The sequence below is a fragment of the Lagenorhynchus albirostris genome, chromosome 3, assembly GCF_949774975.1.
Source record: "Lagenorhynchus albirostris chromosome 3, mLagAlb1.1, whole genome shotgun sequence".
Lineage (NCBI taxonomy): Eukaryota > Metazoa > Chordata > Mammalia > Artiodactyla > Delphinidae > Lagenorhynchus > Lagenorhynchus albirostris.
Window position 1 is genome coordinate 167,350,630 of NC_083097.1, and position 18,397 is coordinate 167,369,026.

The 18,397-nt window shown below is 58.8% G+C and overlaps 1 protein-coding gene across 17 annotated transcripts in view; it reads right to left on the bottom strand.

Moving 5' to 3' along the window:
* Window positions 1-18,397, bottom strand: part of KDM4B (lysine demethylase 4B) — a 134,062-nt gene that overhangs the window by 50,059 nt on the left and 65,606 nt on the right. For 6 of the 17 annotated variants that reach the window (XR_009539807.1, XM_060145491.1, XM_060145475.1 and 3 more), the window contains 2 exons: window positions 7,425-7,474; window positions 3,351-3,454 (listed from right to left, as the gene is read on the bottom strand). Coding sequence is in view for 15 of the 17 variants with exons in the window: in XM_060145491.1 (XP_060001474.1) it covers window positions 3,351-3,454; window positions 7,425-7,474 (154 nt within the window). In the remaining 2 variants the exon portion in view is untranslated. Of the gene's footprint in view, window positions 1-1,734; window positions 2,279-2,865; window positions 2,964-3,350; window positions 3,455-7,424; window positions 7,475-18,397 lie in introns of those variants that run through there. The other 11 variants (XR_009539806.1, XM_060145484.1, XM_060145482.1 and 8 more) reach the window with 10 other exon arrangements.

The following is an 18,397-nucleotide window of genomic DNA, read 5'->3' on the forward strand; positions in this document are numbered from 1 at the left end:
CCGGGACGGGAGGCGGGGCTGCTGGACTAGAGGCTGTGACGTGGGAGTGACCCTCTGGGGTCAGGAGGGCCAGTCTTCTCCTAGGCTGAGCACGTGGTGCATATCAGGTTGTCTGGAGTTCTGAGAACGGGGCCCAAATGCACCCGCCCCCCCGCCCCTCGGCGATGTTTCTCTCTAGGGTTTCACAGACACGGACCGCGCTGCCCATGCTCTGCGTCTGGCCTCTTCCGCTCGGCACATCCTCGGGGTTTATCCGTCCCGCCGGGCACATGGGTCGTCTGCTCCTCTTCGTTCCTAAAGGGGTCTCCTGCTGTGAGGATGTGTTGCTGTTTGTTCATCTAGCCTCCTGCTCACAGGCCTGTGGCTGTTCCTGGTCTGAGGCTCTGTGAGCAGAGCTGGGGGCACCTGTGGATTCATCTTCTCCCGGTGGTTGCTTGCACTTCTCCGGAGTAAACAGACTCCGGAGGGGGCACCGTGGGGCCCCAGGAAACTGCCCAGCGGCTCTTCGCAGTGGCCGCCCGTTTTGCACCCACGTGGTGGGAAGGGCGAGTTCCCCCGCCCCCTCGGCGGCATATGGGGTATGGGGTATTCGCACGCAGTGGCCCTGTGGGGTGGGTGTGATGCTCCGGCCCCCTCCCTGAGGTCTGTGGATGCCGCCCACTGCATCCTGCCGGCGCCTGCGCACGCCTCCTTCTGCAAAGTGTGTCTGCTCAAGCCTTCTGCCCCACTTAGAGGCTCTTCACCACTCTGTCGTAGTTTTCGGGGCCTGCTAATAACCCCAGAGAGAGGAGCAGAAATCGCTGGATTCATCTAAGTAACCAACGAGGAGTTAAACCCTGGCAGGGGAGGGTGGGTGGCGGGAGGTGGCGACCGGGGGTGGGGTGAGGTGGAGGTGGGGAGACTTCCAGAAGCCAACCACGGAGTCAGAAATCAATCAAAACTGACGTAGCTTGGAGAAAAGCCAGTCCTTAAGAACACGGAGATATCTTTCTTTGCAAATAATGAATTGTACCCATCAAGGGAAGTCAGCGTGCATTAAGTAATATTTTTAAATTCCTGTCCAAGTGACAGCCGCATGCGGGGATGGAGCGACAGCAGAAGATGGGGGAGGAGGGGACACGTAGTGTCCCCAGGGCCCAGCGGCCAGCATCCTCGTTCTCAGGAAGGGTCCCCTGGGCCAGCTTCTGCTGCAGGACTCGGAGCCTCGTCAAATGAGATAAGTAAAATTCAGGTTTGGGGATGCGCTTTTAAATGCAATTACTGATGTTCTTATCCTACTTGAGCTGATTCTGTAAAGTGCTATCTCGCTTTCCAGAACGCCTCCGTGCGTGCACTGGCCTGCTTGAGCTCAGGGACGCAGCAGGGTCCCCATCACCGAGCTGGAGCCCCCATGGGGAGAGGCACACTGAGGGCCTGGTCCCCCGCCCGATCCGGCCCATAAATCAAGCCCCAGAACAGGAGACGTGCTCACTTAGAGCAACAAGAAGATTATGTCCCTGTCAGAAAATCTACATCCTGGTGGCTCCATTTCAAACCCACGGTGTCTGTCCTCCGTGTCACCACCGTCAACATTATCCCAACAATAAATTAGAGGGCGCTTGGGATGACGGATAGGCCGTGACGCAAAGCAATCAGTAGTGGAGGGAGCGCCAGCCCCAGACGCCAGTCACAGAGGAAGCCCGGCGGTCGGCTGCTTGTGCGAGCTCTCCAAGAATAAATGAGGAAGTCCGTGGCAGATCACAGAAATACACACTTTTAATTATTAAAAAGCTCTGCTATCGATCTGCTTTTTCTTCTAGAAGTAAATACCATTACAAAGATTTATAAGTGGAGTGCGGGGCGTCACTCTGAAGGCCGCCAGGAATTCAGATGAGCGGCTCCACATGGAGCCTGACGCTGCAGGGCCCGGAGCCTGGTCCTGAGTGAGCCGGCGGCCCACGGAGGGCTCCCTGCTGCTGGACAAGGGCCTTGGGACGAAGCTCTGTCCGGGCCCCGTGGGCAGCCGCGGTGGCTGCGGAGCCCGGCCTCTCTCCAGTCACCAGCAGCCCCTCTGGGCCAGGAGGCCGCCGCCGCCTTGGGTCACGCTCAGGCATTTCGTATACAAGCTGCAGGGCCACACTGGCACTGACCCGGGAGAACGAGGGTGCCCGCCAGCTGACTCCTGCGACCAGCATCCCTCTCCAGGAAGCACCACTCTGGAGAACGTCCGCGACAAAGGGATGCGAGAGCAAGTACCTCTCACTTCCGTGAGCAATGCCGTGATCTGTCTGTGAGGTTCCTGGCAAAGAATGATGTTCCAACCAGAAGACGGGGGCGGGTGGGGTGGGTGGGAAGAGGGAAGCATGGAAAGCTGCGTTTCTCAGAGTGAAATATCCCGCTACCTAATAAGCATGAGCAGCAGCTGCGGCCCCGATAGAAAGGCGAATCCCCGATCTGTGTGCTGATGCTGCAGGCGGTTTGACTGAAACGTCAGAACAATTTCTGACCTGCTGACACCCTTGGCCAGAGAGAGGCACGAAGGTCCGCCCCCAGAACTCGCTCCTGCGCCTGACGAAGCGCTCTTCGGGGAAACCTGCAGAAGCCGGGTTCCCGGACAGTCCCCTCTGCCCCCTGCCCTCGGTGCCACGGCCCACACGCCTGTCCGGTAAGTTCCGGGCACAGGCCTCTCGCCTGGACCCACGCAGGGACCGGGGCGCAGACTCCCCCGTCCAGGAGGGCTGTCTGCGGGGAAGGACTGGCCTGGAATGACGACAGCTGGGCCCACTTCCGGGGCAGAGGCGGCCTGGCCCCGGTGCTCAGCCCCCACCCGCCCGCCCTCCGCAGGCAGTGGGGTCCCTGCCAACCCGGCTCCCAGCGTGGCCTCACCCCTCACAGCCCCACACGGACCAGTGGAGCAGCCTCTGGAGCAGGAAACTGCATGAGTTCACAGCCTTCACGCTGCGAGGGAGCCAGGCGTTTCATTTCTAAACAGGTATTTGCTCTTTCAAAAGCGTCTGCCCGGGCACGGGTGGGCGGGAAGGGACTCCCACGGGGAGCACCGGCTCCTCAGCGCTTCCTGCCAGGTCAGCATGCGCTGCCCCGACCGTCCACTCCCCAGCCCGGCCCGCAGGACCTGCCGACATTCGGGTCTGGGCGGGAAGGAAAGTCAAGTCCCCTCCTGACGGCCCCTCTTCCATCCTCACTCCCCACCCTGGAAGAGCTGGAGGCTGATGGCCCTGCCCTGGCTTGCCATCGTCCTAGAACCTTCTCCAGGGTTAAGACGCCAGTTTCCTGGGGCACTCGTGGTCACCAGGGCACGGGCCCCAGAAGCCCCTCCACGAGCAGGTGGGCTGTGCTCAGCCCCTACGTACCCGGCTGAATGGGATCCCATACTTCTTGAGGATGATGGGCGAGATGAGGGTCATCTTGTGCCGAAGGAAAGCATCGCAGCCCTGGGAGCTCCCGGGGAAGAAGCCTAGAGCAGAGAAGACCAGCATCAGCCTGGCGGGACGGGGCGGGGCCTGCCCCGTGGGACGGGGCGGCGGGGCAGCCGGGACACCTCTCTCCGGGCAGCCCTTTCCTCTGAGGCCCCGAGGGAATGAAACACACAGGGGACTGCGGGACGGGGTCCTGGGTGACGAGGGGCGCACCCACAGCACACACCCGCGGTCGCAGACAGGGTGCGGCTGCCCAGAGACCGCTGCCCACCCCGAGCTCCCCTCAGACAAAAGCCACTGCGTTGCTTCCACACAGTCACTCGGCCACGTGAGAGCGCAGCCCGGACACAAGACAGGGGAGCTGCTGCTCTTGACCAGACACACGGTGACCACGGTGAGTGGGGTCCCCCACCACCCCCCAACACTGAGGAGTCCGCAACAAAGAGGGGGGCCGCCTGAGTGGCGCAGGCTCTCCACCCACGTGGTCCCACCGCCACCAGGCAGGTGAGGACACGGAGGCCCGGGAGACAACCTGCCCACCCTTGGCCCCAGACACATGGGGCCAACGCAGGCCGTGCCCACAGCCCCTAACCCTCTGTCTGTGCTCACAGCCCCTATGCTCTCTGCCCCACGATGCGCCACGTCACTAATTTACAACAGGGATAGCCTCCGCGAGCCTACGGAAAGCCCACCATCAGCTCTACCTACCCAGAAACCGTGCTTCACTAACGCAGTTCAGGGACGTTCCCACATCGCCTGTTGGCTGCAACTCAAGTCAATGACACGTGTGTCTCGTGGTTAAGAAAAGGCCTGTCCCAGGTTCTGCCCATGGTGGCCAGGCGCCTCAGCTCAAACCCGCACAGAGAGTGGGCACAGGAGGGCTGCCACATGGCTCCTCGAGGTGTGGGATGAGTCCCCACCACAGCGGCACCAGCACGCGCTCCCGAGCGGCCACCTCCCTCTGGGACTGATCCCCAGACGCAGGCAGCCCCAGGGCCCTTCTGGAAGCCGATCCAGACCGGGCCCAGCCTCCAGGCCAGCGCGCACCCTCGACGGGCTGCTGGTTAAAGAGGGCACGTGTGTGTGTGTATGCACGTGCGCACCCGCGTGGCCCCACCCACACGCCAAGGCTGCAAGAGGCTCCTAACCGCAAGGACACAATGGCAAGGCTCTGGAAGGTGCCAGGGCTGACTGAATCCAGCAACTCTGCTCTGCACTAGAAGCATTTCAATTAGAGTTACGGCTGCCTGCCGCCCGGCCCGCCGGCCTCTCTGCAGTTCCTCTTTTTAATGCACAGTTTAAGTGGCTCTCATTAAAGCTCTAATAAAGAAGCACATTTTAAGTGATTAGCACCAATAACGCGCCAACACATTAATGCTCTCCCCGTGGGCTGCACAACTCTCCCAGCGAGCCCATTCGGAGCACGGCTATTCATTTTCCATATTAATCGCAAACCCATTCCACCCATCTCAGTAATGGAGCCCCTGATGCACACCCCCAAAAAGTTTGGAAGAGACGCCTAGGAGGGCAGTGAGTCACTTGCCCTGGAGCCTCCCCCATCCTTCCTCCGAGGAGGGGAGAGCAGTCCTGAGTGAGGGGCTGCAGAGGAAGCAGGAGGCTCCCGCCCCTCCTCCAGAGCTGACAGCCCCTTTCCTGAATTCCAGGAGCTGCTTGACTTAATGAGTCTGGATTTTTCAAGAAGCAAGGACGGGGCGGCCTCCCTGCTAGCCAACTCTTCCTCTCCCAGCCCCGGCCACTGAGCCTCCCTCAGATGCCCAGGAAGCGAGCCAGCATCCAGGTCGGGGCATCAGAAAGGACCCGGCAGCAGCTCCGGCTGCGGGAACGGAGCACAGGGCGAGCTCCAGGGAGAGCGGCTGTGGCACTGTCTGGGCTCGGCGGGGGGCCCCAGAGGATCCTGCATCTGGCTTCTCTTGCTTCTCTAGTTGGCGCTCCAATCACCCAAAACTTTTCTAGTAGAAAAGGCATACTGAGGGAGAACAGCCGGGCATGGCTAAGTGCAACCCCCTCTGAACAGGAAGAACAGAGAAGCTGCAGGCAAGGCCCGGGGGTGTCACCGACGTGGTCCCCAGAGAGCGCCCGCACTGATCCCCGTGGCTCTGCAGGTGTGGGGGGGCTGAACAGTGGCCCCCAAGACGTCCATGTCCTGATCCCCGCAACCTGTGGAAGGTCCCCTCAGTGGTAAGAGGAACTCTGCAGACGGGATAAAGTTCAGGCCCCTGAGATGGGGATGGGCCTGGACCACCCAGGGGGCTGGTGTCATCCGGAGGGTCCTTATAAGAGGGGGTCAGAGGGACACTCGGCCACAGACCAGGGAGACAGAAATGAGAGCGACGCGGCCCCACGCCCAGGATGCAGCTCCTCCAAAAGCCATAGAAGCCAGGAATCGGGTTCTCCTCCGGGGCTTCCTGAAGGAGCCAGCCCTGCGGATGCCTTGACTTTTAGCCCCTAGAGGCTCACTGTGGACTTCTGACCTCCAGAAGTGTAAGAAAATAAATCTGTGGGGTTTTTTAATGAGGTTTTTTTGAGTAGTTTAAGGTTCACAGCAAAACTGAGGGGATGTGTGTTGTTTTAAGCCACTGAGTTTGTGGTAACTTGTTACATCAACAGGAAGCTAATACAATAGGAAAAGACATTTTAAATTTGCATTTTAAAATACATAATGGGAACAAAATTAATTGGGTTTTATTTTCGAGCTCAGTAAGTAAGTTAAATCAGCCTTTGCCATGCCCGCCTGCACTGGAATTTCTCCCGGGAGAAGCATGTTCCTGAGAGCGGCTCCAGCCCTGTCCATGAGGTCAAGGTCCAAGTTTCCAACATAAAAGGCAACATGACAATGGCCTCTGCAGAGGAACTGGGCCCGGGGGCACCTGCTCAACTCACCTGACGGCCTCCCTCCCACCCGGGACTCTGCCGACCCCGCCAACCTGCTGTGAGAATCTGCTGGGCAGAAAGATGGGCCGTTCCCACCCCAAGTCAAGTGCAGGCAGGGAGGCGCCCACAGAGGCCGGCAGCCGGCTGGCAGGGAGCCTCGCCAACACCAGGCCATGGCTTCGGGCGGTTCTGTGGCCACCTGGGGGTGCCAGCGGCCTACTGCTGCCACGGGGGTCGGGGTGGCCTGAGGCCCCGTGCATCTCCGCGGCAGACTCTCACCCTCACCAGGGTGCTGCCTGAGAGGGAGGGGCTGTTCTTGGCTGCACAGCGAGGGCCCGCCCGCTGGGCCAGCGGGGTCTGTGAACGTCTGTCCAGGCACTGACAGCCGTCCACCCTCAGGACACGGGTCTCCATGGGGACAGGACAGGTGCGAGATGAGAGCGATGGGGGGAACAGCCTGGCCCCCAATCGGGGCACACAGAGGCCTCCGCGCCCCCCAGCCTGGGTGTCTGGCTTGTCTCTAAAGATCCCATGCCCTGAGGGCCGGCCTTTACCCGGGTGGTCAGAGCCCCAGTCGCAGCCCGGGACCCTCTCCGACAAATCCTGTCAGCCCAAGAGGCCCTAGCGAGGGTCTCAATCCAGGTGGTGGAGGGAGCCTGGGTGACCCGACCCTGCACGGGATTAGCAGATGGCCCTGCAGTCTCCATGCGGCCGCACGGAACAGGTGCGGACCTCCAAACTGGACTTCTCGTGTTCTAGACTGAGCAAAGAGTCCATAAAGACAGAAAAGGGTGGATGCAGCACCAGGTGCTGGGGGGCAAGGGGAGCACGGGCTGCCCCCAGCTGGCAAAGCCTGCGGTCCTGTCCCGAACTCTGGGCCAAGAGGCTAGAAAATGAGAGTGTTGAAGTGACGGCATCCGTGTGGCTTTCGTGAAGTGACAGACCCACAGCGGGGGTCCACGACCTGACCGCCAGGGAAAGGAGTGGAACACAGCCAGGACGCCTGGAGCACATCACCCTCCGGGACACCGACCCCCAGACAATAGCGTGAAGCCGGGGAGGGAGAGGCCGCCAGCCCACCGCCCACCCTGGCCCCAGTGGGCCCCAGGCACCTACCGATTGCCAGACGCTCCAGGCGCTTGCCATGCTCTGGGGGGATGGCGTACCTACGAGAGAAGGGAGGCACGTCAGAGGGGAGAGCGTGCGGCCACTGCACAGCTGAGGGCCCCAGGAGACACGCGGGCCCGGCACAGGGCAGAGCTGGGCGGCTGCGTCGGCGTAGGGGAGGGGCTGTCGGGGTCGAGGGATGCCACACGGATAGGAAGAGGGGTGAGGTGGAGGCCCAGGACCCAGGACTTGGGGGGCAGTGACACACCCTCGGAATGCCAGGAGTGGAGACATTCCCAGTTAGGCGGCTTCGAAAGCAAAGCATAAAGTAAAGAGCACTGGATTGGAACCAAGGAGGAGGACGAAAGCATCCCGGGCTGTCCCCCCAGCCCCAGGAGCCGAGGGGAAAGAAGCTTCAAGAAGGAGTAAGACTTCACTCGTCACCCACTTTCATAAGTTGTATTTTCACACGTTTTTATGTTTGAAAGATGATTGCGGCTCTGTCATAAATAAAAAAAGATGTAAGGTGAAAGTCTGCAAACAGATGAAGCGGGAGTGTCACCCGCTGATGCGAGCCAGCGTGTCGGGATACCAGAACGCTTTCCTGGCAGAGGGCGGTGCCAGGAGGGACAGCCAGGGGCCAGGGGTCCAGAAGCCCCAACCCAACCGACGTGCCACCCCCAGACCACCCGAGGGCACTTGGGCAAGACGGAAACCTCCAGTTTCTTTTTTTTTTGGCTACACCACGAGGTATGCGGGGATCTTAGTTCCCCGACCAGGGATCGAACCCTCGCCCCCTGCAGTGGAAGCACAGAGTCGTAACCACTGGACCTCCAAGGAAGTCCAGGAAACCTCCATTTTCAAGCAAAGGCGAGGCATGGTAGGGCCACTGTCCAGAGGAGGAGGGAGGGTGGTAAAGTGTCCAACGGTAGAGCTACTAGAGCATCCGAGTCCCGTCCCATCTGGGAGAAACTCCAGGATCCGGCAATCCTGCCCCCTGGGAACACTGGGCCACGTCTGACACATTTCTAGCTGTCACGACTGGGGGAGTGGTCCTGGCATCGAGGGGGCGGGGGGGATGCTGCTCCACACCCCACAGTGCCCAGGATGCGCCCTGGTAGAGAATGACCCACCCGATGTCAGCAGTGCTGCAGGGCGCGGGGACCGTGCTCCAGAATAACAGCGGCAATCTCCGGAATTCTAGAACGAGGCCACAGGAGGATGTTCCCCACGGCTGCGCCCTCCTCCCCCACAGGGCAGGAAGCCAAATGGGGAGGGACACGGAACATGGAAGATCGCCCAGGCTCGGTAGCTGGCTGAGTCCACTCCAGCTGAAAGGTTTATCGTTACTTTTAATAAAATAAAAGGGGGCAAGGGTAGGAGATAAGGTGAACATTGTGCTGTCTCTAATCTAACAGGATAAAAATAATTAATTTCTGGGCATGCTTCACGGCCCTGGAGGTGGCCGTGGCACCTTTAATTCTGCTGTCGTCAGAGAATTGCCCATTATCTGGACAAAGAGGAGGTGACTCTTTTTTAAATGGCCTTTTATCACTTACATAAAGATGATAAAAATTAATCCCAATCCAAAGCACCTCTGTGGGATTAAGGTCCCCCCACCAAACAGGGAAATGAGACATTCTGTCCCTTCTGGGAAGATGCCCGAGGACAGGAAGGAACTCACGGCTCCAAGGCTGTGATGATTAACGCAATATCGCCAGTCTACAATGCTGCTTTCACTTAATTACAGCCTGTAATTGGGAGTTGTAAAGATAAGATTAATTGAATCTGGTGGATGTTAAAAGTTTAAAACATTGGAACGTGGCTCCTCTGTTATCGGAAAGTACAAACTGCAGGACACTGGGCTGAGTGTTCAGAAGAGCAGCCCCTGGAGAGATTAGAAAGGACTCGTGGATGGGAAGCCGGCAGCCATGGGGGACGTCTGGACCCCGACGGCCAAGAGCACGCTGCGCCTCCCACGGTTTGGAATGACCCGGCGACAGCCTGGGAGATGCTGAGAGGCCCCTGTGCTCCCCCAGCCCACACCCAGGGACTCAGCAAGCTGAAAACCTCAGACTTTGGGGGAAGGCGGGCAGAACTGGGGTCCTGGTCCTTAACGAAACACGCGCTGAGCGTGGGCCGTCCATTCAAAGGAGGCAGGGAGGGCGGCAGAGGCTCCATCTGTGCAGTTGTAACGGCTCCCCGAGTTCGGGCGGCAGGTGCCCACAGAGCCCCCTCTCTGCCATGGCCCTCCCCTCCGGGGCCCCAGGCAAGCCCAGAGCAATGGAGGCCCAGGTGAGCCAGTCTCCCAGCAGGGCCGACATTCACCACTGAAGGAAAAGTCCCCAGACAGAGGGGCCTCCATGGCAGAGCCTTGCATAGTCTCCAGCCTGGGGCCGGGGCGCGCTAACCTTGTTACAGCCCCGCCTGGCGTCACACCACTGGGTCGGGGCATCCCTGACTCTCAGGCTTGGCTCTGGGAGGAAATAAAAGAAGGCAAAGCAGCTCTTTGGGTTGAGCAGGGCTGCTCGCTAACTCTCGAAGTAGGCAAGCATCTGTCTGGCCATTAGTGAGCAGGTTCTGGGGCCGTAAAACAGAGTCGGTTTTACTGGTCACCAACATGGGGGCAGTTTGTCTTGCTCCCTGGGAACTCCGTCCCCATCACAAGGTCAAACCTCACGGCCAAAATCAATCTGCTTTGCCCGCCTGCGACCCCAGGCAGCTGCTCTCTGTACGTGGCAGCCCGGGTCGCCTGGGAGGCAAAGGGTGCTTGCATGTTTCCTTGGACAGACGGCCTGCCCGGGTCCACGTCCATCTCACGACTGGGCCGGTGCGAGGTTTCCCAGCCGGCGGTCAGCCCTGCCCAAGCCCACACAGAGCCCCCGTGGCTCCCCCATCCCGCTCACTGCCAGCACGAGGCTGGTTTCCCACGTGTCCTGCTACACGGTGGCCGTCTCCTTGGTCCACCAGCCCCCGCCTCCTCCTGGGCTGACCACATCCCACCCCCAGATGGCCCCCGTCACCATGCTCCTCCCCAGGGACTGGGCTGCAGCTGGGTGCCTCCTGGTGGTCAACTCACTCCAGGCCAGCACAGAAGTCATGGCAGAAGAATCTGGACGTGTCGGATACAGGAAAGGGCAGAGCCACTCCCAGAATCCAGGGAGGGATGGGAGGGACAACAGACCAGGGGCTTCAGGGGGCAGAGTCAGAAATGGGGGAAACCCCTTGGGGGAGTCTGCAGAGGGTCGGGCTGCCCACACGGGGTCACGCAGGTCCCTCCGGCCACAGCACACGAACCCCGGTCCTGAGACCGGCCAGGCAGGCCCCTCTGGACCTTCTCCACGTATGTTACCAGCCCATCATGTGTGCCCCTCCCTCTGCCCTTTCTCTCCTCTGGTCAACGTTTTACACAAAGCACTTCTGGATGACACTCAACCAGAAAGTCGTGGAAAATTCGGCGCTGTCAGCTCGGTGTCCCTGGCAACCACTCCAGGTGACCCCGCAGAGGCTGCAGCAGGCAGGACTGGACAGGCTCCATAACTCCGGGTTTAATGTTGTGGAATCGCCGAGGAGGCCGAGAGAGACGAATTCAGGCATCGTTTGCCAGACGCCTTTTTCAGAAAGGCAGTCGTCTGCAAATACCAGGGGCTTCGGCGAGAAAATAAAGCAATCTTAGATCCTCTATACAGCCCAGGAGGTAACGGCAGAGGACACGAGACGCATGCAAAGCCACACAACGGTAAAGAGACCGTCCCAGTCCAGCAGTTTCACTGTTCAAACGACCGGCTGACGGGAAGGCTTCCGGAGGTGACCAGAGTCCAGAGGCCACGTTCCAGAAGGAAGTGACCCCCTGGTCTGGGGAGAGATGGGAGGGCTGGCCCTGCCAGGTGGGCGTCCCCCAGCCTCTCCTTTCCAGGTTTCTTCTTTCACACTTGATGTCTGGAGTAGTGGATGCACCCCCTCCAATCACAGCCACCCCAAAAAAGGCAACGTGGAAACCCGCACACCTGGCATAGGCCAAGAGGGAGGCCTGGGGCCAGAGCGGCCAGCGATCGCGTCCAAGACCTGCGTCCTGACACGTGGGCAGGGGTCGGACGTGCTTACAGGGGGCCAGGGACGGACTGAGGCTGGACGCTGGAGGGTTGCAACCCTGGCCAGAGGTGGGCATCCCGCGGGCCCTGCTGAGGCCAGGCCGGAGTCCAGTCACGAAGCTCTGGAAGCCAGGGGGCCGTGGGTGCTGTTTGGGCAGAGGCCTCAGTCCAGCAGGAGGGAGGCTCTTGGGCCCAGAAGCAGAGGTAGTTGAAAGGAAAACACATCCTCTGCGGGCAGGCTCTCGCCTTGGGCAGGGGACAGGCTGAGTCCATCCTCCCAAGACGCTGCCCTGGGAAAGGCTTCCTGTCTGCAGTGGAGGATGCTATTAATGGTGTCATTTTCTTGGTGTTTTGTTTATTCCCCTGGAATGGCTTGATGGATGTGAATAATTATCAGACTATAAAAGCCAGCAAATGTGCTATTTTCTATTGCTCTAAATCATCAAACAAATAAAGTGTGAAACAGCATTTCTGAATATAATTTTCCCCTCTAATGGCTTAGAATTATTATCAAGAACAATGAAAATAAATAAGTAAACGCCTTGTGAGTTAAAAATTAAATGAGTGTGTCAGGAAGAGGAACATGGGCCATCGTGGAGAGCAGGGACCTGCTCGGGGCCATTGGTTCTGCAGAAGCAGCAAGGGGCTTCAGGCTATGCAGGAGCCTGGGCCTCTGGGTGTGGACTCCCACCGCCCAGTGCCCTCTGGCCCAGGGAGTGGGTGTCCGGGACCACCTCCCAGTGGGGAGGGCTGTGCTGAGTGAGGGGTGTGCACCATGGTACCTTGTGCCCAGCTGACCCCCGGGAGGTCCAGGGAGCCCGTGTACCATTGCCCTGAGACGGCCACATGAGACCTCGGGAGGCAAGGTGGGTGGGGCTGGCCGCTGCCCTTCCTCTCCCGGGCCAGGGACAGACAATGTCAGATGGGCCGCTGCCTCTCAGGCCAGCATGAAAACCTGTGGTCCCAGGGCAAGTTGTCAAGACGAGGAATGGGACACTCCAGTGGAAGGCATCGCACCCCCGACGGGGCCCGGTTGCTCGGCTGGCCGGCCACCCTGGGCTACACGACCCGTCAGAGTGTACGGAGTTCCCTGTGAGGAGGGCGTGTTGCCACGGTAACGAGGTAATTCCCACACGCTCCCGCCAGCTGCAAGGGTAATGAGAGTTGATGGGGTCCTGACTCTCAAACCCTGCTGCCCATCCCCGAGAGGCCCCCTTGGCCTCTGCCAGGGCCCTGCAGAACCGTTTTGCTCAGAGCCACGTATGAAGCGCTATAATACGGACTGTATCTGTTCCCCAAGATGCGTGTGACTCTCCTCCGGGTGACAAGAGCACTCAGGACTTCTTCCATCGCCCAGCCTGACAGCTTCCACTGGCGCGAGGCTCGGCTCCCCGCCCTTCCTCTCTGCTGAGGAGAGCGTGCCAAGAGCAGGGGTCCAGCCAGGAGCCCTTTGGAAATGTCAGTTCAGCCCGACGCAAGTTGGAGGGTGAGGAAGTTAATTTCACAGTGTCTGCACAAGGCCGGGGCAGACAGGCCCCTTGCCGTTTAACATGCTATAATGACAGCGACGGAAACAAGAAGGCAGAGTCCACGGGAAGTGCCGAGACCACATGTCACGTTGGAGGCCACCTGGCACGAGTGAGCCGCCGGCACGGGCCCAGGAGGCCATGGCAGCTCCGAATGCCAGCGGCCCCCAGCACCCCGTGGGCTGGGCATAGGGAAAAACCGTTTTTACTGCAATCCTCAAACACACGCCCTCTCTAGCCATGCGTCAGTAGGACAGTCCTGGCGCGCTGCCCCGTGGTCTGGGCAGCCAAGCAGAACGAGCTGGTCACAGAGCAGACTTCCCCTCGCCCCCGAGTTGCCCAGGTGCCATCTCTGCGCTGGTTAGAGATGAGCTGGGCCAGAGCAGCCTCTCGCTCTGCTCCTCCGCAGGGAGGAGTGAAAGGGCCCAGAGAAGCACAGTCACAGGCGGTGTCCCCTAATGTGATCACCACGGAGACGAGCCACGACACGTCCAAGCACTGCAGGTGCAGCATTTACATTAAATTCCAAACCATTCTGTATAAAAAATTCTTAGGACTGCCCTGGTGGTGTGGTGGTTGGGAGTCCAGCTGCCAACGCAAGGGACACGGGTTCGAGCCCTGGTCCAGGAAGATCCTACATGCTACGGAGCAACTAAGCCTGTGCGCCACAGCTACTGAGCCTGTGAGCCACAACTACTGAGCCCGCGTGCCGCAACTACTGAAGCCTGTGCACCTAGAGCCCATGCTCCACAAGAGAAACCACCACAGTGAGAAGCCCGCGCACCACAACGAAGAGTAGCCCCTGCTCGCCACAACTAGAGAGAGCCCGCACACAGCAACGAAGACCCAAAGCAGCCAAAGATAATAAATTTAAAAAAAAAAATTTTTTTTTTAAGAAGAAATACATTAAAAAAAAAAAATTCTTAGCCATCCAGGACTAGGAGGGACCTTCCCACCGTCACAGTTCAGAGTGAGGCAGGAGAGGTACTCTGGAAAGTTAGGGGCAAGGCAATCCACAGCACGGCACTGAAGACACTAGCCAGTGTAATAAGTCAAGAAAAAGATATAAGGGGACTAACAATCAAAAGGGAGGAGACAACCTTTTTCATGTCAAGTAGTATAACCTTCTACCAGGGAAAACTAAAAGAATGAGCTGGTGAATTAAGAACTAAACAGTCCAGCAAGGATGCAGAATAAAAAAATAAATAAAAATCAACAGACAGCCAGGCTTCCTCTGCACCAGAAAGACATTCACAGAAGACTATAAAACCCACTAAGGTGAACCTATCCCTTGTCTAGCGGTCCAGAGGCAGGAATTCCTCACCACAAACGAAGGCAAACATAAACCTGGGCGCGTGCTGGCCACTGACAGAATCGCAGAGTCTGGTCCGGGAGACGGAAGTGCTCTCTGAGAGGCTGACACCGCCGGGAGATGCAGCCCTTCGGTGTCTCTGTCTGGAGTAGGACAGTGCAACAAACACACAGGCAGGCCTCAGAGTCGTGGCGGGCTCAGTTCCAGACCACCGCAATAAAGCGAATGCTACAATAAAGCGAGTCACACGAAGTTTTTGGTTTCCCAGTGCATAAAAAAAGTTACGTTCACAGTACTGTACCATACCATAGTCTAACAGTGTGCAATAACAGCATTATGTCTAAAAAAATAGTGCTTTACTGCTGTAAAGTGCTAACCATCATCTGACAATGCAGGGTTGCCACAAACCTTCCATTTGTAAAAAATGAAGCATCTAAGAAGCGCAATAAAACAAGGCATGCCTGTACAGCAAAAAAAACCCTTGCCCCTGCCCACATCTTTCAGTAAAGGAGGTAACAGGTGTGACTGTGACATCGCCACGTGACTCCAGGTACACACGTGGCAGGACTAGTTTGTCAGGTACGAGCAGGCCTCATCATGACAGTTCAAACGTGAAAGACGGACAACTAACGGTCACGCTGACGGCAGGGTTAAAGGGGCACAAGTGGTCACCCGGTACCAGGCTGGAGAAATAAAAGATGTTAGAAAAAGCAGACAGGCTCGTCCTTGAAACATGAGGGAGCAGGTCCGAAGGCCGAGTAGGACAGCCCTGGGACCACCGAGATACCCCGCAGTCCCCTGCCCCACTGGGAGGGGAGGAAGAAGAGCTGTCACCTGCCCAGTCTGCCCGGGAGGGGAGGCTGCAGGGCACCTGGCCCAGGGGAAGAAGGGGAGACTGAGCCCTTTCCTAAATACTCAGGAGAGCAACCAAGCCTGGTGGGGTGGGTCCCCTCTGCGTCCCTCCCATCCCGTGCACCCCAATCTGGCCACCACTGCACAAAGGAGCTCGACCTGGGTGGCATGGCTCCCTCCCTGAGAGCAACTGAAACTGCCTGACAGCAAAAGGATGCCTGCCCTGTTTCTACCAGGAAATCCCATCTCACCCTCCGAGGAGGCTGTTCTGCGGGGGGCCGCCCCCCTCATTTGTCCAAGTGCCGGGGCCCTTTATGTGACAGATACGAACACTTGCTGGGGAGATAGGATCAGCCCAGGACCAGGGTGGCTTGTCTCCAGGATAGAACCTTATTGAGCTGAGGTGGTTTTATCTTTAATGGATCGTTTTACGGGACAATGGGTGATGGAATTTGGTATCTCACACCAGCAGTGTCAATGATTTCAAGTAATGACATTTTTATTGAAACGTGCAAGAAGAGATAAACAGAGCCCAGGGAGCATCCACTCAGAGAAAGTGGGGCGTCTCAGATGGGGATGCCAGCTGACGGGGATGCCAAAGGACCAGCCTGCTGGCAGGACTAGGTGCTCTGCAGCCAGAGGGGCTGCCCAGGCTCCTCAGGGGGCTGGGGAAGGGGGGACGGGCCCTGGGCTCCACGCTCGCTGGCTCGCAGGCTGCCCCCACCTCCCCGAGGTTCCCAGGGAAACGGAGTGGGTGAGCACCCTGAAGGCCCCCCAGCTCTAGGGCCCGGTTCACGGGAGCCCATAAGCCCACTTTAATTAAGGAACAGACTTTACAAGGTGAGCAGTGTCGAGCTGCAATGAAATGCTGAAGTGGAGGTACCTGATCCCTGGCCCGGGTCAGGGGATTATTTCAGGCCCGTGAATTCTTTTTGTTATAGACAGGACCGAAAATGCCAAGCCACGTGTGGGCTGGGTTTTGATGTTGCTTTTGAAGCTGTGGGGGGCGCTTCTCAGGTGAGGTTTTAAAAGGCAGGCGGGGGCTTCCCTGGTGGTGCAGAGGTTGGGAACCCGCCTGCCAATGCGGGGGACACGGGTTCGAGCCCTGGTCCAGGAAGTTCCCACATGCCGCGGAGCAACTAAGCCCGCGAGCCACAACTACTGAGCCTGCACTCTAGAGCCCATGAGCCACAACTACTGAGCCTGCGCTCTAGAGCCCGCGAGCCACAACTACTGAAGCCAACGTGCCTAGAGCCCGTGCTCCGCAACAGGAGAAGCCACCGCACAACAACGAAGAGTAGCCCCAACTCACCACAACTAGAGAAAGCCCGCGCGCAGCAACGAGGACCCAATGCAGCCAAAAATAAATAAATAAATGAATAAATTTTTTTTTAAAAAGGCAGGCGCCCATCAACACAATCAAAGCAGCCTCTAGTGGGAGCTGGGGAAGGGCCTTGTGCTGCCAGCGGGGGGGTGGAGGGGTGCGTGCAGGGGGTCCATTTGTGGGGATGCAGTGCCGGTGAGCGCCCGGTGCTGCTGGTAAAGCCACCGCTACCTCCCCCTCGTCGAACTGGCCTCAATTTCCACCTGTAAACTGACGGGCAGGCAGCTCCCATTTCGCCCAGGGCCCACGGCCTGCTTATGCTCCCCCGCCCCAGATTTATTTCTGCTGAAACACACAGGAGGGTGGGAACAGGAAAGAACAGAGGGTGGTCTGCTGAGAGTGCACAAGCAGGACTTAAACAGCACGGGCCACGCTGGGACATGGGGGCTAGCTGCAGGGAGCTGGGGAGGGTGGCTGGGAGTCCAGGTCTGCCCTCGGGCTGAGAGAGCCAGGGCAGCTTCAATGCGGGGAGGCGCCAGGCCTATTAGATCACTTCCCGTGTCCTTGAGGCTTTTGTGCTCATCAGCATGCACACCCACAGATGCATGAGGCCGCTGAACCTCGTGTGGACACACACTGACAGTGGAGGCTCCCGGCGATCGGGAGGACAGGCCCGGAACTCTCCCTGCCCCACCAGAGGGGGCCCTGGGTGACCGTGACTTGCCCCTTAGCTACGGGACTGGCTCTGGAGAGCATTCAGGTGACGGTATCTTTACAAGCAGGTCCCGTGACCAGCAGTTCCAGTCTCCACGTGTAAGACCATCAGGGTCTCAGCTGACTGCCAAGAAGGTGAAGGGCACAGGGCCCTCGGGGTCACTCTCGGGGTGGCTCTGGGCCCTGGTGCTTTGAGGAGGGTTAAGCTCACACATGGGTTAAGCAAGGAAGAGCAAACAGACCAAGCCGGAGGGGAGCTGCTGAAAGAGGGCCTTCAGCACGTCTCATCCTGGTGATGAGCCTGCTGGTCCCCACTCCCCAGCTCCCGCTGCTGCGCCCACGTGAGGGGAAAACACACCCTTAGCCAGATTTTGAAGCAAAGCTAACAAAGACTCCCTCAACTCACAGATTTGCAGGAATTTCCCTTCTGGGGAGCTGAAATCGGCCGACAGCAACCTCTCCAACACGGGAGAGATCTGCCATGAAAACCAGACCCTGCGCACAGAGCAGGAATCTACAGAACGGATGGGGAGGGTGAGTGACTCCAGGCCAGGACCGCACCGGCCACAGACCCCCGACACGTCAAGCAACCCCTCATCCAAACACAGCCAGTGGGAGGATCTCAAGATGGGAACAATGCCCGGCGAAGCCACTTCTCTCAGAAGAACTGACGGTTTCTTAGAGTGGTGGGATGGGGAAGGATTCTGGCGACTGGCCTGGTGCTCCAGACTGGAGCCAGGAACGCCGGGTGGGCTGGTTTGGCTCCTGCTGCCCTGAAGCAAAAGTCCTGCAGTCTCACAAGCGGCCTGAGCCAGCAGAGTGCTATATCGTTCCAACCCCAAAGCACCCACTTTGAACAAAAGACTCCAAAATGAAGGGCCATCTGCTCCTGCCAGACCAAGCCAGCAGGCTGTGTGACAGGCCAGCCACGCCTGCGGCCACGAGTAACACACACACAGGAGACGACGGCGCCCACAGAGGCAGGAGGGCTACCCCGACCTGCCTGCCCAGGGCTCCCACACCCATGCCCTGGACCTTCCCTCCCGCAGCTAACATCCCCCTGGAACGGTAGAGTAACATGCGTCTCCCTGCTCCTGGCCTGGCCACCTGCCCTCCAGCGGAGCCCCTCCACGGGCTGCCCTGCTGCCTCTCCTCCCACAGGT